At 43.4% G+C, this 18,049-nt stretch overlaps 3 protein-coding genes across 4 annotated transcripts in view; 2 read left to right on the top strand and 1 right to left on the bottom strand.

Moving 5' to 3' along the window:
- Positions 1-2,224: 2,224 nt before the first annotated feature.
- Positions 2,225-3,838, bottom strand: LYSET (lysosomal enzyme trafficking factor). 2 transcript variants are annotated; one of them, XM_059915825.1, is made up of 2 exons: positions 3,784-3,838; positions 2,225-2,880 (listed from the first exon to the last, which is right to left on the bottom strand). In XM_059915825.1, exon 2 carries the CDS (start codon positions 2,862-2,864, stop codon positions 2,469-2,471), a length of 396 nt encoding a protein of 131 aa, XP_059771808.1. In that variant the 5' UTR covers positions 2,865-2,880; positions 3,784-3,838; the 3' UTR covers positions 2,225-2,468. The 2 variants fall into 2 exon arrangements, with proteins under 2 accessions (XP_059771808.1, XP_059771807.1); XM_059915824.1 differs by lacking the exon at positions 3,784-3,838 and adding an exon at positions 3,332-3,777.
- An 85-nt stretch (positions 3,839-3,923) lies between these two features.
- MOAP1 (modulator of apoptosis 1) lies at positions 3,924-7,110 on the top strand. The gene is given in 4 exon segments (XM_059914867.1): positions 3,924-4,678; positions 4,681-4,944; positions 4,947-5,250; positions 5,252-7,110. Coding segments are annotated over 4 exon segments (1,053 nt in total). The 5' UTR covers positions 3,924-4,587; the 3' UTR covers positions 5,646-7,110.
- ITPK1 (inositol-tetrakisphosphate 1-kinase) overlaps positions 3,933-18,049 on the top strand; it is a 212,833-nt gene continuing 198,716 nt past the window's right edge. The window contains exon 1 of the mRNA XM_059914865.1: positions 3,933-4,003. The gene's annotated coding sequence lies outside the window, so the exon portion shown is untranslated. The remainder of the gene's footprint in view (positions 4,004-18,049) is intronic.

Here is an 18,049-nt window from a genome sequence, read left to right as displayed (position 1 = left end):
TTGTGATGTGACTATGAAATAAGTGATGATCTGTTATAATACACAGGTCTCCTATCCATTGGTTTCAACCTCCACCTCAATCTAATAGAGCTAAGAGACTAATTTCACCTTTCTCTCTTTACCAAAAGAGTGATTTGAACTATTAAATAGCCATTGAGAAAATAGGAATAATCTAAAACTTGGATAATTCATTCCTAAATAATCAAATAATCAAATTAACCCTGCAGTCTAAACCTTTGTGATTGCATTGGAAATACTACATTACTCCTACTCTAATTATTTTAATATTTCTACTATCAAGGCAATATCTTGAAAGAAAGAGATGGACTGAGCATTTACTCACCAAATCCCAAAATACTAGAATCTTAAGTGTAAGAAAGTCTACTTCAATAAAAAGGAACTACTACCTTACAAGACAAATAGCAAACTCACAAACCTTGCATTACATCAAGCATTTATAAAACAAAAAATAATGGAAATAATTTCCTTAAATCATTTCCAAACTATCATTGCCTCAAGACAAAACAAGAAACTGCTCAATGACTTTCCTTAATCTTTTTTTTGATAAGCAGTATAGTGGAATGATAGAGCTGGAGATCTGAAACCAGATATCCTGGGTTCAAATCCTAGCTCTTCCACTTGCTGTGTGACCATGAGCAAGTTATTAATTGGTATGTGCTTCAGGTTTCCTCATTTTCCTCTTCTGTAAAATGGTACTAGTACCAATACATACCTGCCTCATAGGACTCTTGTGCAGCATGAATGTGTATCACTCAGGAAGCTGCCTGCAGCATGCATACTTTTAGTAGTATTCAAGAGATACAAGTGATTTGGTTATCTGACCCTTGCAGAAACATATATTTCAAACTGCTGCTTAATTTGAAGATTCAATGTATTGTAGCAAAAAATATATCATTTCAGTAACTAGACCTTTGGAAGTAGTAAAGGAGAGAAATGAGATTAATTGGAGAAGAAGAGAAGAATCTGATGGTACTGCTTTTGAGTTACAAGAGTACCTGCTTTATCTTTCAAGTAAAAGCTTGCTATGGAATGCTCAGCCTTCCATTCTGGTCAAACCTGATATAAGGTAAAGGTTGAGGTTGCTTGAAAACTTTTAGATTTTCAGTAGCTCACACAAATTGAGAAAAACCTTTCTCAGTTCTTTTCCAATCTTTAGCATGGTTAGGCAGACAGTACCCAGTGCTGAAACATTTGTCACAGCTCAGTGATTAGGAATAAAGGCATCAGATGCCAGGTTAGAACTCTGGCTCTGCTTCTTGGCTGTGTAACCTTTGGCAAGTTACTTAACTTCTCCACCTCACGGTCCTTATCTGTAAAATCTGGATAATAATAACTGTTACCTCATAGGGTTGTTGGGAGGACTAAATGAGTTAATTCATGTAAAGCTCCTTAGGACAGGGCCCAACGGAGTAAGCACCAAAAAATGTTACGATTCTTATTCAAATCGGTCAGTGTAAACATTTCCCTGGTATTGATGACATCACTGTATAAAAATATATCTTGATCTCACCCAGAAAAAAAGAAAAATAATCCTAATATCTAATTTTCCATGTTTTAGTTACTTGTATTGTTACCAGACATGAGGTAGTAAGTACAGATGCAAAGGAGGCAGTACAGGGATCACATCTTCATGCAATTAATCTAACGTCTGAAGACTGGACCTTAGGCAGAAAAGAAAATCAGGACGATGACTTGAGAGCATCTTTTAGATGTCACACATCTGACAGGGACTGGCTTAAGTATTTTCATTGAACACCTTGTTTCCATCTTCTATGTGTCTGTTAGATTTCTCAACTTTCAAACACTTAGTCTCTTCCCAAGTAGTTTAAAAAAAAAAAAGTTGCATGAATAATTCTAGCTAATTAATAATGCCAGTAGCATTACCAAACGAAGAACACATTTTGCTTCTCAACACAGCCATCACCTCAATAATTTTATACCAATTTCTCACAAGCTGATAGCAAACAAGCATAAATAGTTGGCTTAGCTACAACAGGAAGAACTGGTGTTTTAGTCTGAAGAATTTTAAAGCAAGCCAAGTAATTGTATAAAATTTAAATTTTATGACCATGTTTGGACCTTTTTACATTAAACGCAATGGAAATGTTCATTTTTTCCCCAAAGGAAAAATTTCTGAATCATCACTATGTTGCACAGTAGAATAAAAATATGAATCCAGGTACTTATTCAAGTTTCTAAAGAATGCAAATAACAGATAAAATTTTACTTCCAAAATCTGAAGTCATCAACATGATTTTGTAGTACTGTATCACAGGCTTTACCTAAAAATTCAATATTCAGATAAAGATAGTCCCCTAGTCCCATTCTTTAAAAAGCCTCTGCCCCACCACAGCTTCCTGAGATCTGTGAAGAAACTGCAGTCTTGTGATCAGGCTTCATACGGTACTGGCAGTTTTGTACTTGTAAGGAAAAAATGGTGACTGATTTTATGTGTCAATCAGTTGTAGTCTGCTGATCTGATTAGAAGCCTTGACAAATGCCTGGTGGCGATTGCATATAACTGCCAAGCATATGGGAATAATACAGTAGCCCACCGTTTTGGGGTCAGCTCTCGTACAAGAATAAAGGAACAAAAACATCTGCAAGTAAGGTATCAGAAAAATAACTGTCCAAAACCAAAAAGGCAGGGAGAGTAACCGAGCTTTCAAGGAGTGTGTCCATGTGGTTCCTTCAAGGGGCTCCTCTGGGTGCTGTTGAATGTGTTCCAAGGCCAGCCTATTGTAAGTCTCGTTGATTTCAAAAACATAGTAAAATGCTGCTGCACTTGCTAACAGATACAATCCCACTCCAATCCATCCCATACGCTGACGGAAGTTCATCATTCTCCATGCTCTGTGCCTTTGAGTTAAAACAACAATAAGAACACAGTGAGGGTCTAGTAATGCTGTCATGTCAACTATCCCAAATGTACGTACTTTTTGTCCAATGAGCTCTAAAATACTCCCTAACACATTTGAGGTTTAAAATAACTAAGTTAAATTTACATCTGTTAAGAAATATAAACATCTTACAGGTTGTTTTATGTAATAGTTATGCGGAAGTAAAGTTTCAGTATGAAGTGTGCTTTTTACTGAATCCCACAGATAAATAAATCACTAAATCTGGCTTAAATAGGTCCAGCACACGTTCCCTTAAATTGTAATTAAACTAGTTTCCTAGGGAACATTTCACTTCTATACTTCAAATACTTTCTGAATTAACAGTATTGCTTCAGACATGAAAACTTGGTTCTACAAGTCAAACCAATGTCGGAGCCCCCAAGTTAAGACAGCAACTCTTAAACACTTACAGTGGTCCCGAAAATCTTCCTGTTCCCACGGCAAGCGTTAAAGAGTCACTCAGCTCTGAATAATCGGGTGGCTTTGGCATTTCAGAGAAAGCCACCATAAAAGAAATCCCCGGGGTCACCGGCTGGGAGAATGGTGAGCACGGCCAGCCAGGAGCAAAAGCTAATTGTGATTAAGCACAGCGTGACTGCAGCCGGTCACGCGGCGGCCCGGCCCCTGTCGCCGTTGCCGGAGCCCCAGCCTGTGTCACTCGGCCCAGCCGGGAGGCTCCCCAGCCACCCTGGCCTCCCCTGCAGCCGGCCCCGCCCCCTGTCGCGCTGCAGCGCCCGCCGCCGCGACAGGGCTGCGCGGACGGCGCCAGACCCGGGCCTCTCCGCCTTGCAGCGCCGGGAGCCCAGGGCCCGCCAGCGGCCACAGGCCGAGCCTGCAGGGCTGGGCAGGTCCCGGATCTCACCTCCTGTCCCGGTTGGCCCACCCGCCCGCCGTCCCGGATGCTGCCACAGTCGGGGCTTCCGGCTCGGGCCGGAAGCGCGCTTGCCCCGCCCCCGAAATGCCCGCCCCCTCGTGACGTCAGGGAGCCTCCCCGCGGCACCGCCTCCCCAAGCGCGCCCGAAACAGCTCTGCTGGGACTCGGGGGAGGCTACGGAGGCGCCGGTTGTGGCGCTACCCTTCAGGTGGGTGAGAGTCTGGGCCTGGGCGCTTCAGCGCTCCTCAAAGCCTCTCCCCGTCGCTTCGCTTGCGGCTCTGATCGCCCCCGTCGTTCCTCGCCGCGGAGAGCACCGCAGCAACGGGCGGTCAGCCATCCCCCGGCGCGCCTCTGCGCAGTTCGGGTATCCCTCTCGAGTGTCCATCCGAGTGCAGGAGAAGCCGCTCTCCCGCCCCTCAGACCTGGCCGCCCGGGAAGCGTCGGAAGCAGGCCCTGGCGCCTCGGCCACCGGCGACGGACCCAGACATGACTACTAGATAACTGCGAGGGGAAGTGGGACCCCGCTGTCTGCTGCGGGGCGCCCGAAGCCGGGAGAGGGTAAGGTGGCTGCTTGCCGCAGTGCGGCCGGCCGCCGGCGCGGGTGCGCGGGGCTTCTCCGGGCTCGGGTTATTCATTTACAACTTGAACTAACGTGACTACTTCATCTTCACTGCCCGTCGGAACTGCAGAAGTTGATGAGACTTAACTCGGTTACCGCGGAGGAATACTGTGAATTGCAGTGGCATCAGTGGCCGGGACAAATTGGAATTTAAATGTGTTGTTTTGGGCATCATGACTCTGAGGCTCTTAGAAGACTGGTGTAGGGGGATGGATGTAAACCCGCGGAAAGCGCTGTTGATTGCCGGCATCCCCCAGACCTGTAAAGGGCAGAAATTGAGGAGGCTCTGCGATCTGGTTTAGCTCCCTTGAGCGAGTACCGACTGCTCGGGAGGATGTTCCGGAGGGAAGAGAACAGGAATGCAGCCTTAATAGGACTTCCTGAGGAGACGAGTCATGCTCTGGTCCCTAAAGAGATACCCGGAAGCGGGGGTGCCTGGAGAGTGATCTTTAAGACCCCTGACCCAGACAATGAATTTTTAAGCAGGTTACATGAATTCCTAGAGGGAGAGGGCGTGACATTGGGTGAGTTTATCGAGCTCTTGGGTATGGAAACGACCTTTTTGACCTAGACCAGGACGTGATCCCAGAAGTGCGGGCTCCTATGTTGGCACAGGCATTAGATGAGGCTCTTCAGCCTGCCCTGCAACACCTGAAATACAAAAAGCTGAGAGTATTCTCAGGCAGTGATCCTCCAGAGCCAGAAGAAGAAGAGTTTGAATCCTGGCTGTTTCATGCCACTCAAATGATGAAGACATGGCAGGTGTCAGATGCCGAAAAAAGAAGGCGATTGCTAGAGAGCCTTAGAGGCCCGGCATCTGATATCATTCGTGTCCTCAATAAACAAGCCTTTAATTACAGTCCCTGAATGCCTGCATGCTCTGGAGCAGGTATTTGGGGTTACCGATAATCCTAGGGTGTTGCAGGTCAAATATCTGACCACTTACCAGAACGATGAAAAAAAATTGTCTGCTTATGTACTAAGGCTGGAGCCTTCACTACAGAAACTGGTAGAGAGAGGAGCAGTTGAGCAAGACGTTGTGAATCAGGCCCGCCTGGAGCAGGTCATTGCTGGAGCAGTCCACAGCACACGGCGCAGGAAGTTTGCTCTGTCAGAGGACGGCTCAGCCCCTGGCTTATTGCACTTACTGACACTAATGAAGGATGAAGAGGCAGCTGAGGAGGAGGAGGAGGCCCTCCTCCAGGCAGGATTAGCGGGGCATTTCACCTGAATCTTGGGAAATCAGGAAGGGCTCTCTGGCAGTGAGCAGAGCATAAGGTAGAACAGTCTGTATGCTCAGTGACAGACATTAACCAATCCCTATCTTGTGTTGCCAAGTAACTCATTTTTGTGCAGTTCTCAGTATAATCCTTTGTCATTTCTGTGCCCATTTAATGTCTCCTAAATGTGTCATTGACTAGAAGGATGTAGTTCTGCCCTGGTATTTATATATTTAAATTCACCCTGTGAATTTTTTTTTTTATCACACACAGTTGTACAAAAAGTCTCATCACTACACACATGTGATACTCTGAGAGGACAGGCAAGGCTCAGGTGCACATGCTGATCCGATCTCGTTCAGATGTCAGCTTGTGTGATAATAGGTGCAAGTGTAGCTGTCAGATGTGATAATGTGTCATAGATAGTTCTGGGGTGTGTACGGCCCTACATTAATCATGAAGATCGTGAGCAGGGGTTAAGAGGTTATTTTCTGTGTGAATCGGAATTTTATTGATTCTATGCCATCAAAACAAGAGGCAGAATTAAATGCTGCAGTTGGTCTGTTTGCAGCTGCTACCTCTAACCCCAGATTTCTGATGTGTGTCTCAAAGCACTGGTCAGTTTGCAGCTGCTACCTCTAACCCCAGATTTCTGATGTGTGTCTCAAAGCATCTAGTTCTGAATATCATTTTAATAGGTTACAGAATTATAGATATGAACTTATAAAATAAAGAAATGTGAATAAAATGACCTTTTTACCTAGTTTGTTTGTATCAAGGTTCCAAGGGAGATTTCACTTGAACAAAGGGTTCCAAAAGCATGAATCTGAAAACCACTGAACTTGCACAGTCTTAGTCCTTTGGACACTTTCCTCCTGGTGCCCAGGTGGGTAGGGAGTAGTTTTCTAAGTGAGAGTGCTGGCAGTACCTTCTCCTGAAGTACAATAGAGTGAAATGAGACTGTATAAATTAGTGCAAGTAGCAGGTTCAAAGGCATCAGGGCGTTGAATCTGGAGGGTGAAAAGAAAGACAGGAACATTGCATACCTCTGCACGGCAGATTGGACTAAATGTTCCATGTACTTCCTCACTTAATCCTCTTAAAAATCCTGCAATATAAGAAAACAACTAGTTTCAGAATTCTGTCATCTGCCTTATGGCAAGGCCAATGTTCTTTCCATTGCTAAGGAAGAGAAGCAATCCTAAGGGTGTCTGGACCCAGCCTCACAAGGGAAGCAGGGCAGATTGTTAACAACATTTAATAAATGAACTGTTAGTATGCGTTAGTGTGGACTACATCTTAATCACTACTGCAAACTGGACACTAAGAAGTGGGGAGTATGAGAACCTGTAAGACCCACAGGCAGCAGGGAGGGTGGACCTGGGTTAGTGATTTGGTCTCTAAAAAAAAAGAATGAAAGCATGAAGAAAAATGAAAATTGCTGAAAGATCAGACTGAAAGTCTTTATCTTTAATAAAAAATACCCCCAAAGAACCAATTCTGGGATATACGTTTTTGGTTTAGATTTGAAGGCATAGTATAATGTTTCTGTTATGACTAAATGTCATGGTTTCGTTCTTTATAAGTTCCCATAAGTTCTCACACTATGGAAGGTTAAATACACATCAAACCATCATGTTGTACCCCTTAAATGTATATAATTTTAACTTGTCAGTTACACTTCGATAAAGGTGAGGAAAGAGAAGCTAAATACTAGATGACATATGGATAAATGCAAAGGTGTAATTCCGATCTTGTTTATATGCATATAGTCATTTATTTGCCAACTTAGTAGTAAGAAGTGTTATTAGCTGCATTTTGCTGATAAACAGACACTGTGAATGTGTGCACACATAGGTGTTAATAAATGTTGCACCTCGAGGCTTCCCTGGTGGCACAGTGGTTAAGAATCCGCCTGCCAGTGCAGGGGGACACGGGTTCGAGCCCTGGTCTGGGAAGATCCCACATGCCTCGGAGCAACTAAGCCCGTGCAAACCACAACTACTGAGCTTGCGCTCTAGAGCCCGCGACCCACAACTACTGAAGGCCGCGCGCCTAGAGCCCGAGAGCCCGTGCTCCACAACAAGAGAAGCCACCGCGATGAGAAGCCCGCGCACTGCAACGAAGAGTAGCCCCCGCTCACCGTAACTAGAGAAAGCCTGTGCGCAGCAACGAAAACCCAACACAGCCAAAAAAAAAAAAATTAATTAATTAATTAGAAAAAAAATGTTGCACCTCTCCTGTATGTGAGGCACTGAGATGGGGGGTGGGCAGGGGGAGTAGATTGTATAATTAAATTTAGGTTATAAGCCCTGCCATGTCAACAATAATAGCTGACACTGAGCACTTGCTATGGAATAAGCGCTGAGCACCACTGAATGCATTTGGTCCTCCAACAATAGTGAGAAGCAAGGCCTTTTGTTTTCCCATTTTACAGATGAAACCATGGCACAGAGATGTTAAGTTACTTGCCCAGGGTTTCCTAACTAAATCCTTCCAGGGTCAGGATTTATACTCAGGCCATCTATTTCCAGGGTCCTTGCTGTTAATCTACTCTATGCGGCTTTGTTAAATTCTGTGAAAAACATACCATCATTTCCTCGCTTTTCTGGATGAGAGGATTGAGGAGCAAAGATTCAGTGCCCCGGGGGCGCGGGAGGCACATAGTCCGACTCCAGAGAGCTTTTCTTAAGGTGTTCTGACATATGCATCTGGTAAACACAACATAATTGTAGAAAATGGCAGTTATGTTTATGAAATCAGGTGAAGTAATAAAACATATGTTCTTTATAAGCTATGTTTCAAAAATGTAAATGACAAACAGATCACTAAAATACCAGTTGTGGTGGGATGATGGGACTATAAGGGTAATTTAGTTTTCTTTTATTTCCTAAATGTGTTGTTTTTTAATATTAAAAATAAATATGCAAAAGAAGTGCTCATAAAGCAAAAATCAGTTGGCACATCAAAGGAACACAGGAGCAAGCCTGAAAGAGCTCCCACTGGCGAAACCTACAATTAATTTGAGGAACAAAATAAATAGCGTAGTATTGGGTTATAACCCAAAGTATAAAATAAGTATCCATGAGTTCATTATGATATAAGTAAATGTGGGAGAAGAGTCTAGTTTTCCTTACAGAAGAATTTCAAATCATTAGTGTGGCTATTTCCCCCTTTAGGAGTTGGAGTTTATTCCTGTCCCCCTTTAAGTGTGGGCTGAATTCGGACATAGAATATGGAAAGGAAAAATAGTAACTTTTCAGTGAACAAACGTGGCAAGGACTACCTTGCTAAGACAAGGTTAATATCAGTGATCAGTCAAGTTGATGGCACGTATTCCTGATAACGATGCAATGACAAGGGCACTTTATTTCCTCAGAACCCATAACCCAGTCTAGTTACGAGAAAAACACCAGACAAACCCACGTGGAGGGACATTCTACAAAATACCTAACCAACACTCCTCAAAACTGTCAAGATCATGAAAAACAAGACTGAGAAACTGTCACAGACCAGAGGAGAGTAAGGAGACCTGGTAACTAAATGTAATGTGGTATTCTGGCAGGGATTTTGGAACAAAAGACCTTAGTAGAGAAATGAAATCCGAATATGATCTAGAGTTTAGTTAGTAGTAACATATCAATGTTAGTTTCTTGGAGGTGACAAATTACTAAGGTAATGAAAGATGTTAGGGGCTTCCCTGGTGGTGCAGTTAAGAATCCGCCTGCCAATGCAGGAGACACGGGTTTGAGCCCTAGTCCGGGAAGATCCCACATGCCACGGAGCAACTAAGCCCATGAGCCACAACTACTGAGCCTGCACTCTAGAGCCCACGAGCCACAACTACTGAGCCCGTGTGCCACAACTACTGAAGCCCACGCACCTAGAGCCCAAACTCTGCAACAAGACAAGCCTCTGCAATGAGAAGCCTGTGCACCGCAACAAAGAGTAGCCTCCGCTTGCCACAACTAGAGAAAGCCTGCATGCAGCAACGAAGACCCAACGCAGCCAAAATTAAATAAATTAATAAATAAACTTAAAAAAAAATCTTTAAAGATGTTAATAGGGGAAACTACGTGAGTATACACAAACTCTGTACTGAGAAAGACAAATACCATATGATGTTGCTTATATGTGGAATCTAAAAAAAAAAAAAAAGATACAAATGAACTTATTTACAAAACTGAAACAGACTCACAGACTTAGAGAATGAATTTATGGTTACCAGAGGGGAAGGGTGGCGGGGAGGGATAGTTAGGGAGTTTGGGATTGATATGTACACACTGCTGTATGTAAAATGGATAACCAGCAAGGACCTACTGTACAGCACAGGGAAAAAAATACCAATAGCCAAAAGACATCAACAGCTATTTGGCTGCTCTAGTAATCAAAGAAATGCAAATAAAAATGATAAAATTCTAAAAACGGACAAACAAAAACTCTCTGCACTATCTTTGTAACTTTTCTGTAAGTATAAGACTATTCTAAAATAAGATGTTCGTTGAAATATATACACAGATACTTAAACATACATACGTACGCAAGCAGGTAACAAATGGCCTTGGAATTAAGTCACTAGGGAGCGAGTAACTGGAGTGCCGGCCCTTCCCCAAAATGGTTATTCATCTAAACACCACCAGGTGGCGGTAAGCACTCAGGTTAGGCCTTAGCCAGACCAAAGCGGGGACAGGGATTATTTCTTATGTAAGTGTTGTCATACCTGCCCCCCTCAAAGACTGGAAAATTTCTCAAGTCTTTTTAAAAATTTATTTATTTATTTTTGGCTGCATTGGGTCTTCATTGCTGTGCGCGGGCTTTCTCTAGTCACGGCAAGCGGTGGCTTCTCTTGTGGAGCATGGGCTGTAGGCACGCGAGCTTCAGTAGTTGTGGCTCGCGGGCTCTAGAGCACAGGCTCAATAGTTGTGGTGCATGGGCTTAGTTGCTCCACGGCGTGTGGGATCTTCCCGGACCAGGGCTCGAACACCATGTCTCCTGCATTGGCAGGCGGATTCTTAACCACTGTGCCACCACGTAAGTTCTCTCAAGCCTTTATGTGGAAAAATATTTAAATACTCAATCTGAAACAGTGACTTCCTCTCTAGGTCCATGACACTTCTAGAATCTTTTTTTTTTTTAATTGAAGTATAGTTGATTTACAATGTTGTGTTAATTTCTGCTGTACAGCAAAGTGATTCAGTTATATATATATATATATACACATTCTTTTTTAATATTCTTTTCCATTTGGTTTATCACAGGACTTTTTTCTTTTTTTTTGGCTGTGCCGTGTGGCTTGCAGGATCTTAGTTCCCTGACCAGGGATTGAACCTGGGCCACCGCAGTGAAATTGCCAAGTCTAACAACTGGACCGCCAGGGAATCCCCTATCACAGAATATTGAATATAGTTCCCTGTGCTATACGGTAAGACCTTATTGTTTATAGAATCGTCTAACTACCTTGGCAGAGAGGCCTGGCCATGACAAAGGGACTGATCTATCTGTACAAATGAAGAACATCCTTAGCGATTCCACTGCACTCCCAGCGCATTTCACAAAATTGGAAACTAGATGGTTTTAGAGATCAGCTTCTGGAAGTCTCTTATTTTATTTTTTAAAATATTTATTTATTTATTTATTTGGTTGTGCCGGGTCTTAGTTGCAGCAGGCATGATCCTTAGTTGTGGCAGGCGGGCTATTAGTTGCGGCATGCATGTGGGATCTAGTTCCTTGAGCAGGGATCAAACGCAGGCCCCCTGCATTGGGAGCATGGAGTCTTAACCACTGCACCACCAGGGAAGTCCCTTGACAGTACTAATCTTTAGCTATCATAGGTTTCCCATACACTCTCCTGCCTCTGCTGGTAAGCAAGCCTAACTCTGCTTTCAGAGGTGTTAGTTTTCTTATGTGCATGTGGGTTACCATATAAACTGGACCAGTATGTTAAATAATTCAGTGTAAAGTAGGGCTGTAAGTCTCTTAGTCCCCACCCTGAGGGGTGGGTTGGGAGTCGCAGGGGTGGGGTCTAGAATGATAGAATATTGCTGATGAGGCAAATGAGGCTCAGAGGAGGTGATTGGTTTGCTCAGGGAACACAGCTAGTTAGTGGCAGAGCCCAAACTTGAACCCAAATCTGAGCCTGCCTCTGGCTTGCACTATGACCTGAAGTAAAGGCACTTAATTCCTCTTGGACTTCAGTTTACTTTCCTACAAACTCTATGATCCCTTATAACTCTAAAACTGTGTGACTCAAAAGATCTTCTAATTATCTTTATTTGAATATCCTTAATGTAAAAACTGACTCTTCGTTGTGGTGCGTGGACTTCTCATTGCGGTGGCTTCTCTTGTTGCGGAGCACCAGCTCTAGGCACGCGGGCTTCAGTTGTTGTGGCACAGGGCCTCAGGAGCTGTGGCTCACGGGCTCTAGAGCTCAGGTTCAGTAGTTGTGGCTCTCGGGCTCTAGAGTGCAGGCTCAGTAGTTGTGGCTCACGGGCTCTAGAGCACAGGCTCAGTAGTTGTGGCGCACAGGCTTAGTTGCTCCATGGCATGTGGGATCTTCCGGACCGGGGCTCGAACCCGTGTCTCCTGCATTGGCAGGTGGATTCTTAACCACTGCACCACTCAGGAAGTCCCTGACTCTAAATTCTTAACACGCCTAATATTTGTCACTTAACATGTGTTCCCAAATATTATCAGGATATCTTTTGATAAGTGTACTAACTCCCTAACTAGGTTCTGTGTTTTCCCTGATATCAAGGTGTATTTTATCCCCATATAAGCCCAACATGGTGTTTCTCACTTGGAAGGTAATAAATATTTCTTAATTAATCAGTAGTGTTGTGATGTAATAATATATATAATGATAATTATATGTATAGATATAATATATAATGATATATAATAATTATGATATATAATTATTATATATTATATGATATATAATATATAATCATGGCTGTCATTTGTTAAGCTCTTCCTATGTGCCAGGCATGGTGCCGAATGCTTTACATATATTACCTTATTTAATTCTGACCACAACCTTTGTCGGTATATTTCTATCACTAATTTCAAAGAAGCAAACAGACTTTTGGATAGGTAAAGTGCCTTGCCCAGAGTCACACAGCTAGAAGCTACCAAGATCCGTCTGTCCTAGAGCTAGTACCTTAACCACTGTGCCAGACAGCCTCCAAGAGTATCTTGGCTCTGAACCAAACAAGCACGACTTCAAGAATGGGTATGAGAACATGAATATAATCACTGGTAAACCAGGTTCTGACTATATAACCTGAAACCCTATCCGTCACCACTCCCTTCTCTCTTCCTCCAAAATAAATAATAATACTACAACCCAGCTTAGGCTGCAGAAGAGACAATAGTTAGCTACCACCCCGCAACCATTAACCCTTCCTCCTTTGTATCCAAAGCCAGATTTGTTCACCCACTTCACAGAACTGTGAATTTCAGGTGAAACCTAGCCTTTCCCTGGCCCCTGCAGGGAGTAGGGGTGGTAAATCTTGATTAGTTTAAGATGATTCAGTACCCTTTGCCAAACTGCTTGTTTTGGGCGTGGGCAAATAATGCAATTCTATCCACTGAAATATGAGCAGCTCTGTTTTCATCTTTATTTATGTGAGCATGACTCTGGTGCCAGAATACCTCAAATAAGATTCCAGCTTCACCATTTTCTAACTCTATGGCTTTGGGAAAGTTTATTAACCCTTTCTGGACTTCAGTGTCTTCAACTGAAAATGGGAGTGATAACAGCACTTGCAGGGTCATTGTGAAGACCAAATGAATTCATAATGTAAAGTGCAGAGAACTGTACCTGCTGCACAGTAAGTTCTCAACAAACAGCTATTGTATTTGTTCTCTGTTCCTGCACAACTAATTGCCCCCAAATTTAGAGGCTGAAAACCAACAGTTGATCCCTGGATCAAAAATCTGGGAGCGACTTAACTGGGAGGTTCTGGATCTCTGACAGAGGTGTCAGCCAGGGCTGTGGCCGTCACTTAGGAAATCTTCCAAGCTCACCCACGGAGTCCTCGCCACACGGCTGCATCGTGATACGGCAGCTGACTTCCACCATTTCCACCAGAAGCAAGCAATCCAAGAGAGATTGAGAGAACACCCAAGATGGAAGCCACAGTCTTTTTATAATCTTATCAAAAGTGACATCCCATTACTTCTGCCATATTCTACTCATTAGCAGCAAGGCAATAAATCTAGCCTGTTCTCAAGGAGAGGAGATTGCACAAAAGTGTGAATTCCAGGAGGTGAGAATACTGGGGGGCATTGCATAGGCTATGGCAGCTACTGGTTGTTTGTTTGTTTGTTTTACAAAGTCTATATTTTTGTTACTTCTACTTGGTATTTACCTTTTTTTTTTTAAATAAGAGGCTCTTTTCTGTTTTGGGTTTTTTTAAAAAAATTAATTAATTAATTAATTTATGGCTGTGTTGGGTCTTCGTTTCTGTGCGAGGGCTTTCTCTAGTTGTGGCAAGCGGGGGCCACTCTTCATCGCGGTGTGCAGGCCTCTCACTATCGTGGCCTCTCTTGTTGCAGAGCACAGGCTCCAGATGCGCAGGCTCAGTAATTGTGGCTCATGGGCCCAATTGCTCCGCGGCATGTGGGATCTTCCCAGACCAGGGCTCGAACCCGTGTCCCCTGCATTGGCAGGCAGATTCTCAACCACTGCGCCACCAGGGAAGCCCCTATTTACCCTTTAAATGACCAAATTCCTCTATTAGATCCATGTTAAAAGAAAAATAATCCTCCATTACATTCCTTTTCTCTAATTTAACTCTTTCATGGATCAGAGTAAGAAACACAGATTTGTTCTTTGTCCCTTCTAAAGGCTGCCGTGGGCCCTCTTAGGTTTTACAACCAGCATATGTTCAGCTTTTTAGAGTTACAGGCATAATTACCTCCTCAGTCTCTCTCTGCTCCAAGGAGTAAATGTCCAGCTGCTTCCTAGTTTCTGATTCCCTTCTGATTTCAACTCCTTCCCTTTTGACTGCCCTTTAGGGAGAAGCAATAACCCCCAGGGCCCCTGACACTCCCATCCTCCAGGGAGTGGGGAGAAGACTTACCTTGTCCCAACCAGCTCTGGCTTCTCAGAAACTATTCCTTCAGTATGCAACAAAAGCTTTTAAACTGCATTCCTTTGTGGGGCGGGGGGATAAATTGGGAGATTGGGATTGACACATACACACATATATAAAATAGATAACTAATAAGAACCTGCTGTATAGCACAGGGAACTCTACTCAATACTCTGTAATGACCCATATGGGAAAATAATCTAAAAAAGAGTGGATACGTGTATATGTATAACTGATTCGCTTTGCTGTACACCTGAAACTAATACAACGTTGTAAAGTAATTATACTCCAATAAAAATTAATTTAAAAATAATAAATAAAATGTACATTCCTTTAATCTAATGTATTCCATTTATAGAAATGTATCCCAAGATACTAAGTAAGAATGGCCACAAAGGGACTTCCCTGGTGGTCCAGTGGTAAAGAATTCAACTTCCAATGCAGGGGACGGGGGTTCAGTCCCTGGTCGGGGAACTGAGATCCCACATGCCGCAGGGCAACTAAGCCCGGGAGCCGCAGCTACTGAGCCCACACACTCTGGAGCCCGTGCGCCACAACTAGAGAGAAGCCCACGTGCTGCAACGAAGATCCCGCGTGTCGCAACTAAGACCCGACGCAGCCAAAAAAAAAAAAAAAAATAAGGCCACAAAGAATGGGCTAAAAGAGTTTTCCATTGCAATATTTTTTAATCATTGTGAAAAAAAATTGGAAACTAAGTGCCCAATAATAAGTGATAGGCTGAATAAATTATGCCATGCCCAAACAGCTATAAAATCTGCAGTGGTTAAAACAAAATTATGCTGGGTGAAACCATATGCAATCACTGTTTCTGTAGTTCAAAACTCAATTTTGGTAATTCCATATGGTTCAGCCTAATAGAAGGATATTTGTTGGTATACAAATAGGTTTACAACCTACTATTGAGTGAAAAAAGTCGAGTACAACGGTATTTATGGAACAATCTATTTCTGTGTTGACAAACACATAAATATATTTGTAAAGAAAAAATCTGGCAAAGCATACATCAGAATGTTAACACTAGTTATCTTTGGGTGGCAGAATTATGTGCAATTTTATCCTTTTCTTTCTTTTTTTTTTTTTTTATCCTTTTCTTAAAAAATGAAGTTTCTGCTTTGTTCCAATGAATACTTCCTATTGGTGTAATGTTTACACATTCTTAAATAAGTAAAAGAAAACCCAAAAAAGCGTAAGAGATAAACTCCAAAAGGCCAACGCTATTCTCTCATTTTTCATAGTAACTGATAATGCGTTAAGCCAAGCAGAGGCTAAGCAACTTCTCCGCAGCGAGCAGGTGTACGAGTCCCAGCCAGCCGGAGGGGATTCCTCTAGTGCTGGGAGACTGGCCAAGCAAGGGATGCTCAAGACAGGCTTTTTCTCTCAGTGACTTGGATTTGGGTTTAGTTGAGAGCAGAGCGACTGAAGAAATGTGCAGGTCCCCCAGGACCTCTGTGGTCGACTCCGAGTTTGCTCTCTCTTTTTCCGGCAGTAGCCCCAGTTTTGTTTGGGGATTTTCTCCGCCATAGCTTAGCCGTAGTTTAGGGGTGGATGCGTGACCCAGACCTTAACTAATCAGCGAGTCACATTCGTGCAAGGTGAGCACTGGACCTGAGCGAAGCCGCAGAAAGATGAACTCCATCTCCTCAGCGCCCTCTGCCAGCCTTTCTGTTGAAATTTTTTTTTTCTTTTTCTTTTCTTTTCTTTTAAAAATTAATTTTTTAAATTGACCTATAGTTGGTTTACAATGTGGTGTCTGTTGAATTTTAAATTCAGTTATAGCGTTACTTCTCACTCATCCATATTGTGTGATTATTCCATTTTTATTGATTTTCTGTCCTAATTTCATGGCTGTATTACTTTTACTACCAATGATCTATTACTGCCTAACTAATTACCTTAAAACTTAGACAACAAAAACCACTTATTATCTCTCACAGTTTTCTTGGGTCAGGAATTCAGACAGGGCTGAGCAGGGATGGCTTGTCTCTGTTACATGATGTCTGGGGCCTCAGCTAGAAGACTGTGAGGCAGGGGACCTAGAATCATCTGAAGTCTTATCACTCCCTTGTCTGGCCATTGATGCTGGGGCCAGCTCAGGGCCAGCTGGGGAAGGGTGGATGTTGTCTGCCAGAAGACAGGATTTTGTCTGCCAGGCCTTTCCATGTGGCCTGGGCTTCCTCACAACATAGTGGTTGGGTTCCCAGGGGAAATATCCCCAGCTGTCAGGCAGAGGCTGTATCCTTTTTATGACCCAGCCCCAGAAGTCCAACAGCATCCCTTCTGCTGGACTCACTGGTTACTGGCTGGGCAGTCAAGACCCCTCCGCCACCCAGATTGAAGGATTTAAGGAAAAGGCATAGATCCCACTCCATTCCCATTGTGAAAAGAGGATGTGGAATGGGATAAATATATAATTGGAAAGTGCAGTCTGTCTCAATGGCTCATTATCCTTCATTATCATTCAGGATTTTTATTCCAGTTTGTTTGGTTTGTTTGAGTTTGAGTTTATATTTTTAGTTTTCTACTGTTCCCTACCTTATTCCTGTTTCCCCCAATCAGATGCATCCTGTGTGAGGACCTGGGAAATGCTGTCCTGAGGCCCTCACATGGGTGGAAGCCACCAGGGGCTGCATCTTATGATGTTTATGGGCAGCCCTGCATCCTAGTTTTTTTCCTTTGTTTGTTTTATTCTCTTTTGTGTTGGAAGCTTTTCTCAAATGAGCCTGAGAAAATGTGTGGTGGGTTCTCAATTGTGCAATGCTCCTTAGCTGTCAAATCTCATCTCAAAGTGGGGCACTGAAAACCTGATTTTAAGCGCTGTTTTCATGGGTGGGACTCGAGGCTTCACCACAGCGTGCTGGGATAGCAGGCCAGCTTCTTGGTTGGGGGAACCCCCAAATGTCAGTAGCTAAAGGTCTTTTCTCTCTGACTGTTCAGTTTCTCCAGGGAACGATCCTTAAATTTCCTGCCCAAGGGGGATGAGCCTGACTACTTACATTGCAGGAGTCAGATGGGATACGGAGGCCCTGCATCTCCTGCTGGGAATGCGGACCCTCATTACTCTCCAGGTTTTCCATCACGAGCCTCACTTCATCCTGCATTGTGTCCGGCATCCCTGAGTCAGGAGCATCTCTGGTTCAAGTTCAACTTGTCCAGAGAATAAACCTCCATCTCCTGCCAAGGTGGGGCAGCACAGGTTAAGGTCGGGCTCCGGGTGTCCTACTGTTCCTTTATCTGACTTTCAGCCAAATTGTCTGAATGTTTCCCGTGACTGCTCTAGCAAATTACCACAAACTTGG

The sequence above is a fragment of the Balaenoptera ricei genome, chromosome 2 (assembly GCF_028023285.1).
Source record: "Balaenoptera ricei isolate mBalRic1 chromosome 2, mBalRic1.hap2, whole genome shotgun sequence".
NCBI lineage: Eukaryota > Metazoa > Chordata > Mammalia > Artiodactyla > Balaenopteridae > Balaenoptera > Balaenoptera ricei.
This window is presented reverse-complemented; position numbering and strand designations above follow the sequence as displayed.

Excerpts from the sequence above, each read along its gene's own strand:
- LYSET (XM_059915824.1), bottom strand. The coding sequence starts at position 3,429 with ATGGTGGCTTTCTCTGAAATGCCAAAGCCACCCGATTATTCAGAGCTG. Across the intron at positions 2,881-3,331 it reads GGAAGATTTTCGGGACCACT|GCACAGAGCATGGAGAATGA; the intron begins GTAAGTGTTTAA and ends TTTAACTCAAAG.